The 19,473-nt window shown below is 41.9% G+C and overlaps 1 protein-coding gene across 1 annotated transcript in view; it reads left to right on the top strand.

The window, feature by feature from the left end:
- Positions 1 to 18,013, top strand: part of TACR2 (tachykinin receptor 2) — a 33,849-nt gene extending 15,836 nt beyond the window's left edge. The window contains exons 2-5 of the mRNA XM_029609663.1: positions 7,167 to 7,361; positions 10,819 to 10,975; positions 14,614 to 14,810; positions 16,961 to 18,013. Of these exons, the coding sequence (XP_029465523.1) occupies positions 7,167 to 7,361; positions 10,819 to 10,975; positions 14,614 to 14,810; positions 16,961 to 17,162 (751 nt within the window). The 3' untranslated portion in view covers positions 17,163 to 18,013. The remainder of the gene's footprint in view (positions 1 to 7,166; positions 7,362 to 10,818; positions 10,976 to 14,613; positions 14,811 to 16,960) is intronic.
- The last annotated feature ends 1,460 nt before the right edge of the window (positions 18,014 to 19,473 follow it).

Here is a 19,473-nt window from a genome sequence, read left to right as displayed (position 1 = left end):
ATTCCCACAAAGAACAGGATACCTTGAAGAAGCTGACATGACAAGGAGTCCTAAGGAGGACTAGCTCCTTGCAAAGGCAATGAGGAACTGAAGGCTGAGCCCTTTTGTAGGGCTGAAGAGAAAACACCCAAGATGAGGTCATCAGGAGGAGCCAGGGGGACTGGCCTTTTAACTCTCAAGGAGAGGCGCGGCCCCGCACCTAAGGAGGCAGGACCAGGGACAGCAGCCATGCTGCAGATCAGAGCAGGAGTGGCACTAGGCCATGAAGCCAGGCCTGACGTCAGGAGACCCCAGCCATGGGAATGGAAGCTGGGGGCGACTCCAGCCGCTGAGGAAACACTGGTGTCAGCAGCCTCTGGGTCGAGAAGAGGAAAAGGACATCAGCGGCTCCTGCCGCAAAGAGGAATGCTTCAGGGTGGCCTCTGGGCCTTGTGGGGACGGTGTCTGCGGCCTCCTGGCCGCAGGGTGGAGAAGCGACGTCAGCAGCTCCAGCCACATAGGAGAGAGAATGTCAGCGGCCTCCTGGCCGCAAGGGAAGGAGGCAGAGGGGCGGCTCCATGCCGCGAACAGCAGTGGTGATGGCGTTGGCCTCAGGCCGCAAGGAGGAGAAGACAGCGGCTACAGCCATGCGGAGCAGGCAGGCAGACAACAGGGAAAACAAGCAGCAGAAAGGTGAGAGGCTGCTCGCGGCTAGACCAGTGAGCAGAATCATAACATACAGTTTCAATCTGTCCTTTTTCGTTGAGAGTATTTCCACCCAATAAAGGACTAGTAATCCCTTGGTGAACCCACATGAGTCTGTGCAGTATAGTGCAGCCTTGACAATCTCCAAAAGGGCTTAGTCAACCCTTTACAGTGAGTGATTCATCTCAGGTTGGTCCATTACACCAGAAGCTTAACCAAGACTAGTAAAGAATCCAGTAACCCAGACAGAGATTAGAACTAACCAACCAACAAAGGGTTACATTCAACATTTACACCCATACAGACCCTTCTATATGGTTCCTCTGGAATAGACAGGTTTCAGTGGGTAGTATCTTTTAAGAAAGGGACACATTCAGTAGAGAATGAGTCAGAAGGTTCTTTCCTTGGATAAGCTGAGGAGACGCCACATGCTTTAAAATCCTAGAGATTTATTCTGAGTAGCATATCTAAACTTTGAATAAGATGTAGCAATGATTTACATATTGAATTGAGTTCTATGATTCTAAAGCTCCAAGTGAAACCCATACTAGGAAAAGGTTTCAAGGAGGAAGGATTTGTGAAATAGGCGAACTATGAAATTGAATGTTGATACAGAACTCACTATGCTCAGCACAGATAATGAAATCCTGTGTACATTCAAATTGTGTCTGTGTAGAAGCTTGTAAATATAAGTCACACCAAATGGAACAAAAGTTATTGGAATTGTCTGCAGTTATTTCAGGTCCTGATTAATAGAAATCAGTGTTGCCGCACAGAATTTGATCAGCCTTGCTTTTGCGTGATTTAACCTGGAGTCCATTACACAACCTGCTTAACCACAATTTAAAGAACTCTGAGGGTGTTTAGGACGCTCCCTCCTGACCATTGAATTACTCAGATAAGAAGCAATCCAGAGGAGGGCTAACAAAATGGCAAAGAGTCTAAACTATAGGCACTATGATTTAAAGACTCCTGAATATATAATGTAAAGGACAGGAGGGAGATATACATTCATATACCTCAAAGTATAAATAGTGCACTAGAGGCAAGGATTTTTCAGTGGAAAGGAATATCTAGGACAGGATATCATCATATGGGGCTCAAAGGGAACATATACTGAGGACCAACATAAAGAAATCTTTCCTCACAAAAGGATGGTGGATGCATGGAATAGCCTCCCAGTGAAAGTTGTGAAGGCAAAACCATTATCAGAATTCAGGAAAGAAAAGGATGCACATAGAGAATTCTTAGTTGCAAGTCAGCAAAGGTAAAGAGTAGAGTCTGTGGTATTGCAACATTAAAGAAAAATGAGCAGATGAGAGCGGCTTTGGCACTTGATTTGCCATCATGTTTTCTTTTTCTATAACATCTGTAATACACTTTTGTGTATGGCAGTCAGTGGGCTGCTCCTGTGAACCACCTCACTCACCTCCCCCGGCCGGGCCGGTCCTGCTGCCTATCAACGTGGCAAAACACCGGCAGTTAGCCACGAGGCAGGATGCCCCTCCCCAATGCAGTGAGATGCTGCCAGCAGGACGCCACCACCAGCAATGTGCCACGCCTCCCCTTAAATGCAAGAGCACCACTTCCCAGCTTTTAAAGGGACTGCGATGGGAAAGTCCCTATGGTCCCTAAAGATGACTTCATCGGTCCTGCCCTATATAAGGGCAGCTCCCCAGAAGCAACTCACCTCAGCAACAGGACCAACTACTGAGCATAGTGCATGTTGCTTCCCAAGCCTGTTCCAGTTTCATCTTCAGCCTGCTCCAGTATTTGTCTCTGCCCGCCCTGCTCTTGCCTTGCCTGCTTGCCTCAGCCCTATCCATTCCTTTTCTTCTCCCTTGGGATGGATACCTGGTTTGACTCCTGCCTGGACTATGGATACGCCTGACTGCTGCCTGCCTCTGACCCTTGTCCTGACCTTGATGTGTCTACTCGCTGCCTGTCTACGATCTTTGCCTGGCCTTGGACCACATCTCCAGTCATCAGCAGAGACCCTCACCTAAGTCCTGCTGGTCCTGGCACCCAAAAGCTCAACCTGCCTGGGTCTGCCTGCTGACGGCGAGAACCTGCAGGGTGTCTCAGACCCAAGGGTCCACAGACACAACATACATGCACCAAAATGGATGAGGAAGGGGGGGGGGGGTGAGAAAAGCCAGGAGCAGCCCAAAGTCTCCCTCCAGAAACAGCCACTTGGCAGGTCTGCAGTACAGGCTGCACTGATGATCCCAGATAAATAGATATCGGGGTCAATATTCAGACAGTTTTCCAGGCTAAATTCGTGTTCTTAGCCAGACAAACTGAATGGCTCCAATTTATCTGGCAGTGTAGTCAGATAGAAACAGCCAGATAGGTTGGAGGCATTTCCAGGGCATTGTAGGGCAGAGTTAAGTTAGCCGAATCTGGTCATGCCAGAGAGCAGTCCTAAAGTTAGCCAGTTAATTGTATCCAGCGATCTAGGACTTTGCCTAGCTATGTTCAATGGAATACTTACCTGGCAGCACTCTGCTGAATATCCATGATGATTTATCTGGCCAACCTTAGGCAGGTAAATTGTTAGCTTGCCACAGTGCTGAATATTGGACCTCATTATTATTAGTGTTAGTGTCATGATTAAAAGTCTCCAATAACTGGGCTAACTTGGAACAATAAGGAGGACAAAAACACACCACAGTATATAAATGTGTAAGCATGAATTTTCCACTTTAAAAATGTATTAGAAGGTATTATAAAATTTTCTTGACAGTGAGGAAGTCAATTAGCTTAATGTAATGTACATGATTTTTCAGCGATGTACATTGAGGTGGCAGTATTTTACTTTTCATTCTTGCTTCTTTTTGCTAAGAACTGTAAATATAAGTCAGGCATTCACAACAGCAGTAAATAAAATACCCCAATGTTGATATACTAAAATGAATAATATAATCTTACAACATCACTTGAACCATATTAGTCAAAAACACTCATCTTATGGTCAATCCTTAAGAAATGAAGTCACACCGAGTCAAGTTTGCTTCCCCATTATTATCCATTTTCTGAAGCAAGACATAAATTAAATCAGCTCATAGTAATAAACCCTTGCCATTGTAAACTGAATTGTAAACTCTAACATACAACTTTTGAATGGTAAATGTTTTGACTGCACAACTATTTTGCTTTTGTCTTTCTGAATGCTCATGATTATAGTCTGGGTGAATTTCTCATTCTGAAAATGCATACTGCAATTGCCATCTGATCATAGGTTGAGCTACTATTAACTTTACTTAATTGACAATGAATCTTGCTGCTCAGATCAGCCAAGTGACTCTGAATCGCAAGGGTCATTTTAGGCCAGTTCTGTTTTTAGCCTCCAATCCGTCCTAATAATGCCTGGCTGCATGGACCTGAGGGGAGAGTTAGTGTTTCATGGCAAGTGGGAAAAACAAACAGAACTGGCCTGAATTCTCCCATGTGACTCTGAATCACTTTGCAAGTCAGCAGTTTAACTGCAGGGTTGCCCTCATATACGCCCCCTGGCTATGACTATAATAGGTAGACAAATTACTGTCAGTGAAATACGAGGACTGCATCAATAAAATTGCTCAATCGCTAGCTTATGGTAGGGAGATACACTATGGTCCTTTGGTGGCTGCTTTTCAGGATAACCAAAATATACAAATTAACCTGATTCTTAGATCAAAAGCATGCAGATATGGCTGATTTATTATAGATATCCTGAAAACCAGAGTGGATTGTAATCATCAAAGACGAAGTAAATAGCCTTAGCTTACAGGATATTATCTCTATAACCAGACAGAGAGAGTTAGAAGCACAATGCTCCTCTCACAATAACTAACACATCATCTTTTCCTGACATTGCCTCCTGTGTCATTTCATATGCTTCACTTACTAGCATTGCACCGCTCCACAGAACAATAATACAAAAGGAAAGATAGCAAGCTTCTTGCAGACAGACATGCGTGGTAGGAAACAAAGAACTACCAAAAAATACTATTTTGAAAAAACTCTTATAGATGGATTTTAAAAGCCCTATATGTGCCAAACCCAGGAGATATGCGCACAAGTGGGGGCCGGCGTGCGTTGCATGGATATTAAAAGGCACCCATGTATGCACATATCTCCCGCTACGCACCCAAGTCAAAAGTTCAGGAAAAGGGGCGAGGAATTGGTGTGGTCTGGGCATCATGTGGGCGTTTCAGGGGGAAGGCCAAGAGATGTGGGCGTAAATACTTGAGTGCACAGGTGTGTGCCAGGGTCTGTCTCCCTGCCACGTAACCTTATTACTGCTATGGATGGCGTGTAAGTACAAAAACAAAAAAATGTAGGCTAGTCAGGGGGGTTTTAAGGATTGGGGCCAATAGGAGGAAAGGGAGGCTAATGCATGAGGGGGATTTGGAAGTGCTAAACTGGGCGAACTGGGAATGAACTGGGAAAACAGGGTGTAGCATCAGCACGCGTCCTTTATAAAATCCCCCACTTACACGGTACACACGGTGTTTGCGTGCGCATGCTCGTATCCATTTAAAGTTGTGTGCACATGTACGCACGTTCAGCCTGTTTTATAACATGTACGCATATACGCACGTATGCTATACAATAGACGCGTTTCTGGATGCAAGCCACCAAACGTGTGTACATGTGCACCTGCGTGGCTGTTTCAACGTTACCATCCATATGCTTAAACAATGGGATCTTGAACCCAAATCCAATATGGAAATATTTAGGCTCTTCAAACCATTATAATCATAGATCCTTCCATATGTCCATAGGGGTGTGTCCATTTTTTTTTCAAAAATATTTTTTGTGCACAATAAAATCTTATTAGCAACATCCTGACATAGATTCTTGTTTCAAGGGGCTGCGCTGCATCAGGGGATCACAATTTATGTCGGTGATGGAGCTTATATGTGATGGAGCTTATATGGAGCATATGTGTGATACTTTAGTTTGACAACATTCAAACTGCAAGAAAAAGAGATGGCACTATTTTATAACGGCAGACAGGCAGGTTTGTAACGGCCAATCACTGTGTATAATTTCAAACATTCTGATTGGCCACTTTGATAAACAGATGTTGACTACTGCTGAGCCTGATAATTAGCCGAAAAAAAACCCCATACAAAATTAAAATCTAGTTAAATAATCAAATTCCATTCGAAGACCTCATTCAGTCCATACGGGTCATCATATTTAATGTGAAAATTCAACATTGCTCTCATAAATTCAAATATGCTAAATAATCGCCCCCCCCGGGCAGCTGGGCAAATTGTTCAATCACTGTTTATTGTAAATCTGAAAATACATGACCTGTGATCCTTACAGTACTGCACCGTCATCAGAGCCTGCATAAATTGCAGGCTCCCATGGTCCAGCACCGTAAGGTTCGCTGCTGCCCATCTTTTCCAACAAACAAAAAATCATCCAGGTATTGAATCACGTTGGCTATGCCCACGCACTGTTCAAAATTACACACAGTGATTGGCATCATTTTGGTAGCTGATTCTGTGCCACCTCTGCTTTGTTTTTCCAGTTATTGGTTATATCCTTTTGGAGGTGGGGCCTCCAGAACTGGACCCAGCACGCTAGGTGAGGTCTCACAAATGACCTGCACAGCGACATTATCATGAGAGGTCTTGAATGAGTAGATGTGAATCGGTTATTTACACTTTCGGATAATAGAAGGACTAGAGGGCATTCCATGAAGTCAGCAAGTAGCACATTTAAGACTAATTGGAGAAAATTCTTTTTCACTCAACGCACAGTTAAGCTCTGGAATTTGTTGCCAGAGGATGTGGTTAGTGCAGATAGTGTAACTGGGTTCAAAAAAGGTTTGGATAAGTTCTTGAAGAAGTCCATTATCTGCTACTAATCAAGTTTACATAGGGAATAGTCACTGCTATTAATTACATCAGTAGCATGGGATCTTATTTATTTATTTATTTTTAATTTTTATATACTGAGGTTCTTGTATGAAATACAAATCACTCCGGTTTACATAAAACAGTGAGACGCCCAAAATGGGGGTAGGGGCTTTACATAGAACAATAGAACATAGAACAATAGAACAAAGTACAAATTGAACGTAGTATAGTTACAGGGAACATTCGAACTAGTAGTATAGTTACAGGGAACATTTAAACTAGGTATTCATCATATCTTCTTAGTGTTTGGGTAATTGCCAGGTTCTGGTGGCCTGGTTTGGCCTCTGTTGGAAACAGGATGATGGGCTTGATGGACCCTTAGTCTGACCCAGCATGGCAATTTCTTATGTTCTTATGTTCTCCTTTTTTTGTTTCTTTTTTTACTAGTTATGCCTCTTCCTCTGCACCTTAGCATTCTTCTGGCTCCAGCCACTACCTTGTCTCACTGTTTTGCTACCTTTAGACTATCAGATGTGATTACCCCAAGGTCTCTTTCCTGAGCTTGATGAAGATGGGGCTATGGTATTTAAATTAAGGGTATTTCACATTCCTTTTCTGCAGGTATATGGCTATAATACACCCCTTCAAGTTGAGGCTTTCTTCTGTGAACACCAAAATAATCATAGGGATTATCTGGCTGGTGGCATTTGGGCTTGCTTTCCCTCAGTATCTTTATGCGGATATTATAGATGGTAAGGGAAGGAAAATCTGTCTGGTTGACTGGCCCGAAGACAATGGAGCAAAACATCATCTAGTGTAAGTATGTCGTCAGCTTGAAATATTGTGATTTTCTCTTTATTTATTTATTTTATTTATTTAACATTTCTTTTATACCGATATCCGTTCGCACATCGTATCGGTTCACAGTGAACAAAAAACCATTGGGCAGTGCCCGTACATATAACAGATAACATAATATAATATGATGAACTAGGCAACATATAAATAATTTATGGGAGGAGCCCTTACATATAACAGGCATCAATGGGTAGATGCTATGGAATATAACTATAACTATATACATGATAGTGCAAAGTACAAAATCAGCAGACATAAAGGCGTTCATACCAAGATATCAGTATAACATTCCTAGGGGGGTTTTATGTAATAGGGGGTGAGATGGAGTAGGCTTGCTGAAAGAGCCAGGTTTTAAGTTTCTTTTTGAAAGTGGGGGTATAGGTCTCTATGCGGATATCATGGGGCAGGGAGTTCCATATGGTGGGGCCGGCAAGAGAAAAGGCTCTGTTAATAGTGGAGGAGAGTTTAAAAGATTTAATAGATTGGGCATGGAGTGTTCCTTGGAGGGCTGGGCGTGTAGGTCTCTTGGAGGTGCGAGGTAAGAGGGGGGGGTTAAGCCAGTTGAGGTTGGAATTTACTAGACTCTTATGTATGATCGAGAGTGTTTTATAAAGAATTCGTGACTGTATAGGGAGCCAGTGTAGTTCAATAAGTGTGGGGGTGATGTGATCTCTTTTCTTTGTGTTTGACAATATCCGAGCGGCGGCATTTTGTAGGAGTTGAAGTGGCTTAGTGTGTGTTGCAGGAATGCCAAGTAAGAGCGCATTACAATAGTCAATCTTTGATAAAATAATAGCTTGGAGGACTGTACGGAAATCATTGAAGTGTAGTAGGGGTCTAAGTTTCTTTATTGTTTGGAGTTTAAAATAGCAGTCTTTTATGATGGATTTGATGAATGGTTTAAATGAGAGGTGATTATCAATAATAACTCCTAAGTTGTGAGTGTGCGATGGGAAGTTGGTAGCTGAGTAAGCATGAGGGATGTCTGGGATCGGTTGCCTATTAGATATGATTAATAGCTCAGTCTTGTTGGAATTAAGAGCTAGGTGCATGTCCTTTAGGAGTTGGTTGATGGAGGAAAGACAGGATTCCCAGCTGTGTAAAGCAGTTTGGATGGTGTCAGAGAAAGGGAAGATGATTTGCACATCGTCAGCATAAATAAAATGCTTGATGTGCAGGTTAGTGAGAAGCGTGGTAAGGGGAAGCATGTATATATTAAATAGCGTGGATGAGAGTGAGGAACCTTGGGGTACACCTTGGGGAAGACTGATGGGATCAGATTCATTGTTGTCCATTGTGACAGTGAAAGTGCGATTTTGGAGATAAGATTGAATCCAATCAATGGCCTTGCCAGTGATCCCAATATTTCTGAGTATGTTGAGTAGGACATCGTGATTGACTGTGTCAAACGCAGCCGAGATGTCAAGTAATGCGATAAGGTAGGAGGATCCGGAGTCGGTTCCTTTGATAAGGGTATCGTGTAGGGAGAGGAGCAATGTTTCAGTACTTAAATGCTTCCTGAAACCATATTGGGTAGGAGGGAGGATGTTGTTCTGTTCAAGGTGATCGGATAGGCGTGAGTTCACCAGCTTCTCAAGAACTTTAGCTAGGAGGGGTAGGTTGGACACCGGTCTGTAATTAGAAAGAGTGGTGGGGTCAAGGTTGGATTTTTTGAGTAGCGGTTTAACTATAGCTTGTTTCAGAAAATTCGGGACAAAGCCATGCTCTAGGGAACAGTTGAGAATATTTGAAATGGGTTTGGCGATTACATTGTGTATAGATAGTAGGAGTTTAGAGGGAATAGTTTCAGAGGGATGTGTTGATGGTTTCATTTTCTTAAGTATGTTCTCTACTTCTAGGGAAGATGAGGACTCAAACGAGGAAAGGGAGACTGGAGAGTTGATATTGGGAAGACAGATATTGAGGTTGTTGTGCGAGAACTGTGCCGTGATGGATGATACCTTGTTTTTAAAAAAATTGAGCTAATTCGTTGCACCGATTTGTAGAGGAGTTAGCCAGTTGTTGTGTGTGTATGGGAGAAGTCAGGTCAGCGACCATAGTGAAAAGAGCCTTGGGGTTGTATTGCAGACCATTTATTTTTTTGGTGTAGTATTCCCGTTTAGAATGTAGGATGGAATTTCTATATTCATGCATGCGTTGATAGTAGAGAGTTTTGGTTGCGGGGGATTGGTGTTTGCGCCATGACCTTTCCGAAGCTCTGAGTTGGATTTTGAGATTTCTGAGGAAAGGCGTGTACCATGGTTTCCTATTTTTTCGGTTGGGGTTGATAGTTTTTGTTATTAGGGGGCAATGTTCATTGGCAATGCTGAGAGTAAGGTTAACCCAGGAGGAGAATGCATTATCTGGGGATGATAGGTCAATTTGTTTGTCTATGTCTGAGCATGCTAGCGTGATGGTCTCTACATCGCAGGATTTGCGAAATTTGAGGAAAATTAATACATTGATTTATCAAACTGAGCCGCACATTAACATAATGCTTACCAGCACTTCACCAGTGTGCACCATGTCTTCTCGAAACCAATTGTCATTTTAAAGTGCAAATTGCGCACCTGAGCTCCTAAATCCCAACACACTGTAGCCATCTTTGAGCTCAGGTAGGCTTTACAGGAGGCCTGCTAAGGCTATAGGTAAAGTTGGGTCAATCCAAAACTTGTGATCTTCGATCCATGTTCTGTAAACCCCCAGTTTAGTAATCTGTGATTCATTTTCATGGTTTGTTTTTTTTTTGTTCAGATTTGACACACTTCACCTTCCTAATGTAGAATATGAATTACAAATCAACATGGAGGGGAAGGGGGAAATGATAGTTCATGAAACAATCAGGAATTTTATCATTTTCCTCCTCTCCAAGTTATTGCGTTTGATTTATCACAATCATCATCCAGTAAACCCCATCTGAGTGCAAATACCTGGATGTGAGCCGGGGTTTACAATTGCTGTCATAGATTACAATTATCGTGCCTATCTCTAATAAAAAGCTTGCACAAAATGCTGGGTAACAAAGTCCTTGCATGCCAAATGGTTAGACAAATTAAGGTGCACTTGAGAAACTTACTATAAATGCATGGCCTTGTGAGCAAGCTTGCCAGGACTTGTATGTCTTTCTGTGGATCAGTTTGTCAGTGATTCTTTTCTAGTACATCAGCTTTTGTTTGGAGACACTAATGATACAGCATCAATGTCTTTGAAAACTGACAGGAACCATAGTTGCTGTAATATGCTAAACCTCTCCCCTTCAACAAAGCAGAACCTGCAATGAAAAAAGATTGAGTCAAATCGCTATAATCTATGAAATGAAACACAGCATTTGTTGCATTTATCACCATGGCTGGTTTAATCAGAAGCAGTTCCTTAGAATGTAAATGAAATATAAATGTACACTTTTCTCTTGCAGATATCATGTCACAGTAATTGTGTTGATTTACTTGTTGCCTTTGTTGCTGATGTTTGTGACATACACAGTAATAGGAATCACACTGTGGGGAAACAGGGTCCCTGGAGAGGAAAGTAACGTAACCTACTATCAGCATCAAATAAAAGCCAAAAAAAAGGTGAGACGCCATGACATGCTCATCTTTCCTAACATTTTGCACACGGCAGTGGCAGGCAAGACAACTCATAGCTTCAGTACGTAAGAACATAAGCTTCCCTTTGTTAGAGATACCTGGAAAAATTGGTAACTCCTTCTTAAAAGTGGTAGTAGGGAGGAGGTTTGAAACTATATGACAGCTGGTCTGGCCTTGGTGGTGGGAAAATTAACAGAGATGCTACTGAAGGAAAGGATAATGAAGTGTATTGACTGCAGCGTGTTGCAGGATCCAATAGGGATGTGCATACATTTTAAACAAATTTAAAAAACACGACAAATAAGGATAATTGGTTTCATTTGTGGGGTCCCAAAATGAATTGCGGGCCTTCCCGAATGAAGCAAACCTTATTTGCTGCATTTGATTAAAATGAATGCATAGGCTGAGGCTCAAAGCAGGGGCTGCAGCCTACGCTCAAGCACGATGCTGGGGTCTCGGCCTAGGCCTAGACTCAAAGCCGGGGCCTCACCTAGGGCATTGGACGAGGAACAAAGCAGGGTCCGTGGCCTAGGCTCGAGTACGGCGCCAGGGTCTCGGCCAAGACATGAGCCCCCCCTCCCCCCCCCCCCCGATCAGTCACTTACCTGATCCATTGGATATCTGAGAGCCAGGCAGGGACTCAACATCTGGGCCAGGGCCTGGAGGCTGGGACCCGATGCCTGAGTCTTGGCTTAGGCCAGAGTCTGGACCCAGGCCCGACACCTGGAGGCCAAGTTCCAATGCCTGGCCCTTGGCATAGGTCGGAGCCCAGACCCTGGTCCAACACCGAGGCCCGGCTCAGAGGCCGAGTCCTGACACTTGGGTCTTGGCCTAGGCTAGAGCCCGTACCCAGGCCCGATGTGTTGGGCCTGGGCCCGGTCTCCAGCTGAGGTTGCAGCCGTGGTGACCTACCACAGTCTCAGCCTACTCAAGGCCGAGGCTTCGGCCTGGGCCTAGACCTCGACAGCGGATCCCCACTGGACCGGATAAGTGGGGGCCGGGGGATCCTGATCCTGGCCTTTTTCTGGGTGGGAGGGATGGATGATGGGGACGGGATGGGAGGCTTTGGAGGTCACAAAAATATATCAAGGAGAGTCAACACAGTAACCCCATAGGAGAACTGTAAACCAAAAAAGGGGAACTGAACTTTAATTCAAAATATTACCTATAGTGACGGTGTCAGCAAGCCAGACATTGTGATTCAATCCCGAATCCAACCGGACCTCTAATCATTCACCATCACTTGAAAAACTCTTTAATTATTTTTGTATGAAACTATATATATATATTTTTTATTTATATGTTTTTCTGCTTTTTCCTTAAGTCCTTTTGACTAATTTTTAAGGAAAAAGCAGAAAAACATATAAAAAAAAAATATATATAGCTTCATACAAAAATAATTAAAGAGTTTTTCAAGTGATGGTGAATGATTAGAGGTCCGGTTGGATTCAGGATTGAATCACTATGTCTGGCTTGCTGACACCGTCACTATAGGTAATATTTTGAATTAAAGTTCAGTTCCCCTTTTTTGGTTTACAGGCTTTGGAGGTCCCCATTTTTCTTTTGTTGTTGTTGTTTTTTTTTAATTGTTAGATTTTTATTTATATGTATGAAATGAATCAAACAATGCATGAACTGAAATTCATGGGGGAAAAAAGTCCCAAAAACAAACCGAAAAACAAAAACAAAATTTTTATTCCTGCACACCCTTAGGATCCAAGGCAGCATGGTTTTACTGAAGGGAGTTTATATCATCTGATTAATTTCTCTGATTGGATGACCAGAAAATTAAAATGTGACACTTGCTGGATATGGTGCACTCAGATTTCAGTAAAGCTTTTAATATTGCCCTACGTAGGAGGCTTATAAATAAACTGACCAGCCGGAGGTTGGGCTCCGTGGTGGAGGACTGGATCAGAAACTGGTTGTTTGATGTAGAAATGGAGTTCACTCTGAGGAAGGTGGTGAGTGGAGTGCCTCAGGGATAGGTCCTGGGACAGTGCTATTTAGCATCTTACTGATATCACAGAGGAGTTAGTAGGAAACATTTATTTCTTTGTAGATGACACTAAGACCTGTTACAAAATAGATACCTGTCTACTGTAAGGAAGTAGACAGAATGAGAAGTGATCTAAGAAAGCTGAAGGAGGGAGTGGTCAAGTACTTACCAATTTCAAAACAAAAATGTAAGATCATAAATTTGGGGAGCAGTAAATTAAAGGGGGAGGGGGTGTCGAAATACTTCTAATCACCTAGCAGGAAAGAAACCTCCAAATGATCATATTTGATGATGACAAGGTAGTGAAACAGTGTGACAAGGTGGTGGCCAGCCAGAAGAATGCAAAGGTGCCCAGAGAAAAGCATAGATTACTAGGAGAAAAAAAGAGGTGATAATGCTGCTGTACTTACTACTGAGACCTCACCTTGAGTGTCGTGTCCAGTTCTGGAGGCTGTTCCTCCGAAAGGATGTGGATAGGGTCCAAAAAGGGCTACTAAAATGGTATAGGATCAGGATGCAATAAATAAAGCAGAAAACTTTTTACAGAAGATGTAGCTGTGATACTGTGCTAATCATGGCTTTTACCTTAAGATTCTGTCAAAAATACCACATAACTAAATGTGCTTGAGAAAGGAAGTAAAAGTTTGCTTAAAAAATGAAGAAACATATTTAAAAAAAATAGCAAACTGGAAGGTGAAAGCATGATGCTGTAATGTAGAACAGTTTACAAGACCCAAAATGCTAGAACAGTAGATAATATTTACAGTGCCTTATTCTCATGCCTAAAAAGTAAAGCATGATAGTAAGTTGTTTTTTATTCAGTCTTTCTTTTACCCATGCCTTGGTAAGTGATCACAGCCCCCACCAGTGTTTGATCTTCTCTGCAGAGGTTTGTGCATCGCCTGCCCTTCGTGCCCACAGTACCTGGTCTTTTGTGGAGCTGCTCCATGTCTGACCCACCTTAGCTTCCGAGATCCAATAGTCAGACTGTCTTTAGCCAGAGGGGTTGAGCCTTGTAAACAGGAAAATTGCTTAGTTCCCTTTTTATCTAATGAGATTTCTCAATTCTGATGATTATTCAAAATCATGTATTAAAACAATGCAGTCAAGAGCTGGTGATGTTTGAAAATGCTGATTAAGACATGCACATGAGCCCTCTCCCCATCCATTTTACGGACCTGTCTCCTTGTTTGTATGCCAAGTAAGCTTGCTTATATATCCAGAACATCAAATCCACAACTGCAGGCAATCTGCACTCTAACCCTATGAAGAAAGACCTGAAGACATTCAAATACTTCAGAGGTATAAATAACATTCAAGAAGCAAATATTTTTCAATGAAAAGAAGTTACAAACAAGGGGTAAGAGGCTGATAGGAGGCAGACTCAGGAGTAAAATAAGGAAATGCTTCCTAGTCGAAAGTTTGATGGATTCATGGAGGAGAAAACAGAATCAGAATTTAACAGAGCATGAGATGAGGCAATTCTTAGTTTCGGAGAAATGAACATGAATCCAGAGTTTGTGGTATTGTGACAGGAAGGGAAAAATGGGCAGAACCAGCTGGAGCTTGCTGTCTTGATCTGGCATCATATTCTGTGTAGGAATACATTTATCTTATCTTGCAGATTGTGAAAACGATGATCATGGTTGTGATAACCTTTGCCATCTCTTGGTTGCCTTTCCACCTGTATTTCATCTTGGGACATTTTCAGGAAGACATCTATAAGCAAAAATACATCCAACAAGTATATCTTGCAATATTTTTGCTTGCCATGAGCTCTGCAATGTTTAATCCAATTATTTACTGCTGCCTCAATGAAACGTAAGTAGCCCATGAAAGAAAAATGAACAGATATAATGTGTTTTGCATAACTACAATGTGATACTAATAAATAAAAGCCTTTTTTGGTATTCTAATAATCAAACAGTGTGTTACGTAGTAGTACAATTTCAAACCAGTTTTGAAGTATGAGTAAACTATCACAAGTGTCTAGTCTCACGCCTTAAGATAAACATTCAAGGCACTCGGGGTAATGATTCAAGAAATTCATGTAATATGAAGTGGCTCAAATGGAAATCCACCTTCCCTTTTCCCACTTTCCACAGTGCTTGGATTCCTCTTCTAAACCACCAGTTTTCCATGGTTTTCATTTTTTTAATTATTGCTTTATGTCCTACACTTTCTTTCCCCCAATTATTTATATACCTCCATCCTGGATGGCATCCCTGAGCAAGTCAGTTTGAGGGAAAAACCCGTGAGATAATTTCTTCATTTAAAATGACTTGTTTTCTAAACTCCGTGTACATGCCTCTATATGCCACAGAGTGTAGCACTGTGCATAAGGGACAAATGCATAGGTACCTTATCAAATGTAGGTGAATTGGGGGAAAAAGGGAGATGTAAGGTTGCTTGTAAGTCATTATTGGAGATGGGTATACCTTTTTGATGTTTACCTAAAAAAATGATCAGACAATTTAGTTCCTATACTACTCAAATTTCTGCTAGAGTTGTATAATTCTGTATTTCATTGTGTTTTTGAAATAAATATAAATTCTTTTAAAATTGTTTCCCATGCCCTCCAAGGTTCAGGGTGGAGTATACCTGCTTTATGGCCTGCAGGCATCATTGCAGTAGACACATTAGTCTTCCCTCCCTTCTTGTGTTTCAGTTGTGTACCAGCAAAAGGCAGTCGCAGTTTTTTGGTTTTTTTTTTCAGGATTCTTTGGTAGTATGGTTCCCATATTTAACACTGGTTCTGCACTGGCTGTTGTCCCCAATTCACTTTAAGAACATAAGAAATTGCCATACTGGGTCAGACCGAGAGTCCAGCAAGCCCAGCATTCTGTTTCCAACAGTGGCCAATCCAGAATACAAGTACCTGGCAGGTACGCAAACATTAAATAGATCCCATGCTACTAGTGCTGGTAATAAACAGTGGCTATTCTCTAAGTCAACTTGATTACTAGCAATTTATGGACTTCTCCTCCAGGAACTTGTCCAATCTTTTTTAAACCCAGTTTAGCTACTTGTCTTAACTGCATCCTCTGGGAATAAATTCCAGAGCTTAATTGTGCATTGAGTGAAAAAGAATTTTCTCGATTTTGTTTTAAATGTGCTACTTCCTAACTTCATGGAGTTCCCCCTAGTCCTATTCACATTTATCCATTCTAGTCCTCTCATGATTTTATAGACTTCCATCATATGCCCCCTCAGCCGGCTCTTCTCCAGGCTGAACAGCCCTAACCTCTTTAGCCTTTCCTCATAGAGGAGCCTTTTCATTCCTTTTATCATTTTGGTTGCCCTTCTTTGTACCTTTCAAACACAGCGAAGTCCAGTGCCCCAGCCATTCGTGCATAATTTACTCTGAGAAAGAATGCACAGGAGTGTGCTATAGATGACACTATGCCATCAAGATAAATTGCCTTTATTTCAAAGCAAAACAACTGTACTTCTAGGCACTTTACCACTGACAATGTCTTTATGGAACTGAATACATCAGATCATGATTGTTCAATGCAAAAAAATATTAAATAGTCATACCTTAATGAACATGTAATCAATAACATATGAGTGTTTTACACAGACATTACAAAACACCTCAGCAGCATTAAGAGAAATAAAGCCAAAAGCCAGGTGACTGAAGCAGAGAAAGTGTTATGGTGTTATTGTTGCAATTCAAGACTTTCCATATGTCCCTTGTTCTGGAGGAAACCTCATTCCAGATTGTGAAAGTAGTTCAGTTTTCATACTTAAAGAGTTACTGATTTTTCCACTGAAATTACCAGTGGGGGTGCCTGGTAATGATGTGGACACCAGTCCTCATAGATTTGGAGTGAGATTACCGACTCATTCCACATACACTACTCAAACTGGGAAATGATTTTATTGTTCTTGTCTCTTGTGGTGCAAGCAGACCTGCATGACCAGAAGTGCAGTCTCTCATCCAACTAAAGTGTATGCGTTTGTTTCAGGTTTCGTTCTGGCTTCAAAGTAGCTTTTCAGTGGTGTCCTTGCATTAAAGTAACAGAAGAAGATAAACTGAAACTTTCTCACCCAATGATGACTTTGCAAATGATCCACAGGAGTCCTACAAACAAATCTATCTCCAGTGAAGGAAAACATACGAATGGTACAGAGATGACATCACTGACTCTTACACCTTCTTTACCTTAATTTATATATCCGTACAAATTGTAGGAATTATGCTGAGTTTAAAAGTGCTGCTTAGCAAAAGAATAAAACAGATGTACAGGAAGAAGGATTGAAAGTTTGCATCTTATATTCTACTTCGCTCTATGTGATGCCACCCCCATAAGACAGGCCTTCCCAAACCTATCCTGGTAACTCAACAGCCAGATTCTCAGGCTATTAATAAAGAATATGCATCAGATAAATTTGCATATACTTGATTTCCAAAGCATGCAAATTTACCTCATGCACATTCATTGTGGATATCCTGAAAACTCAACTGGCTATGAGGTCACGGAGACAGGAGTAGGAAGCCCTGCCACAAGAACAGAGAAGGGACATGCAAAAGTGTTCTTATACTGTGGTGATCTGTTTATAGTATTTTGAATACTTATGCAACTCTCAGTGTTTCTGCAAATGAGCTCTGCCACATTCTACACCCCTGCCCAAGCTGCACTCGGAAGGAGGGGTGCAAATTTCAGGTTAAACTGGCCCATCTAAATAAACAACCTCCTTTGCCAGGCTGGAAATCCGTGTGGGCTTCCACACGGATTTCCACACAGGCCTCTTTTTAGCCTGGTTAAAAAGAGGCATATTCAGAAGTGTGTTTAGGTTGGGGGGAGTAAAACTGCACATGGGATTTTCAAAAGGAGGCACGCTATTTGTATGCACTCTTGGCTGGCCACAGAAATAGCAGGTGCAAAGTACGCAGGCACTTTTAGTTAGCGAAAAGTACAAATGCTAATTTTCAAAGGTAGTGGTAAAAGCACCTACGTAGGCTGCCATTACAAGATATGCCTCTACATATCACCAAGGTCCCAGTTTCCTGAAGCAGCTCATGGGTAGCGTCTGAGGCACTTCTGCAGCACCTGTATAAATTTGCATAGGGTTTTCTATTAATAAAAACAAATCTTTCAAACACATTTTTGTGCATCTGACTTTCTTTTTTTTATTTACATTCTTTTCAGTTTTCTCCTTTTCCTACTACTACTACTACTTATCATTTCTGTAAAGCCATCAGATGTATGCAGCGCTTCACAGATACACATAAGAGAGAGTCCCTGCTCTTTGGAGCTTACAGCCTAGCTAAGATGTACAGATAAGTCAAATGGGGGACTGCAGGAACTGTATTTATTGCAATCATGGATAAAACAAACAAGGCCACAATCAGGGAGAGCCAGTGTTTGAAATATTTAAAAGCAGGCTCAAAAAGATGCGTTTTTCTAGGTGGGACTTGAATATAGCCATAAAGAGAGAGCATGAATCACTAATTGAGGAAGGCTATGTCAGACAAGCAAGATGGAAAGCATGGAGCCGGGAGATGGTAAAGGAGGAGAAGAGCACAGATAAGAACGTCTTTCTTGAAGGTTGCAAACAAGGGTATAGGAGGAAATAAGAAAGTAGAGATGATGAGAATTCACTGCAGAGTGAATGCACTTGTAGCTAAGTAGGACGAGCTTGGAGTAGATAGGGAGCCAATGTAGTGCCTTGCGAAGAGGGTTTACCTAGTCCTAACAGCATCAGAGGAGAAAAGTTGTGCAGCTGATTTCTAAATAGGCTTTAGCAGACAGATGATTCAGTGGGAAACCTGTGAGGAGCAGGTTGCAGTAGTTTAAGGAAGAGGTGATAAGAGAGAATAGAAAATAGTTTTGGTTCTGTGTTCAGAAAGGAAGGGAGGGATTTTGGCAATGTTATAGAGAAAGAAACAGCAAAAATGAGGTAGACAGGAGACACAGGAGAACCAACAAAAATCATTCAAAGAAATCATTCAAAGAAAAGGGAAAGTAATAAACAATACAATCCCAAAAAACATACAAAACAAGTGAACATCTTTTAATAATGTTTACTAGAATAGTAGGCAGGTCGTTTAAAAGTACAGAGTAGAAAAACACGAACCCTGACACATGCCACATTATGCATGTTGCTATATCAAGGGGTAACATGTTGCTGTATCAAGGGGTAACATGCCTGGGGACACGAGGTCCCCAGGCGTTGTGCGCCGAAGGAGCGCGACAAAGGGGCACTCGCCCTTTGTGCACCCCTTGGTGCAAGCCTTCGTGCAGGTCCCTAATCCAGAATTTGTTGCTGCACTCCACAAGTATGGCAAACGTTCAAAGCCCAGACTACTTCCACCTCAAGACTTACAAAAAAGATCAAAACACGGATAACCCACTGAAGGAAATAAGAAGAAAAAAAAGAAAGAATGTGAGTACCAACATACAAACATCACTCACAACAACACTAAGCTCTATAGCAGTTACATAGCACTATCATTCCTACTATTCAATGCACAATC

The sequence above is a fragment of the Rhinatrema bivittatum genome, chromosome 7 (genome assembly GCF_901001135.1).
Source record: "Rhinatrema bivittatum chromosome 7, aRhiBiv1.1, whole genome shotgun sequence".
NCBI classification, from domain to species: Eukaryota; Metazoa; Chordata; class Amphibia; order Gymnophiona; family Rhinatrematidae; genus Rhinatrema; species Rhinatrema bivittatum.
Note: the sequence above shows the minus strand (reverse complement) of the source record. Positions and strands in the feature narration are given on the sequence as shown.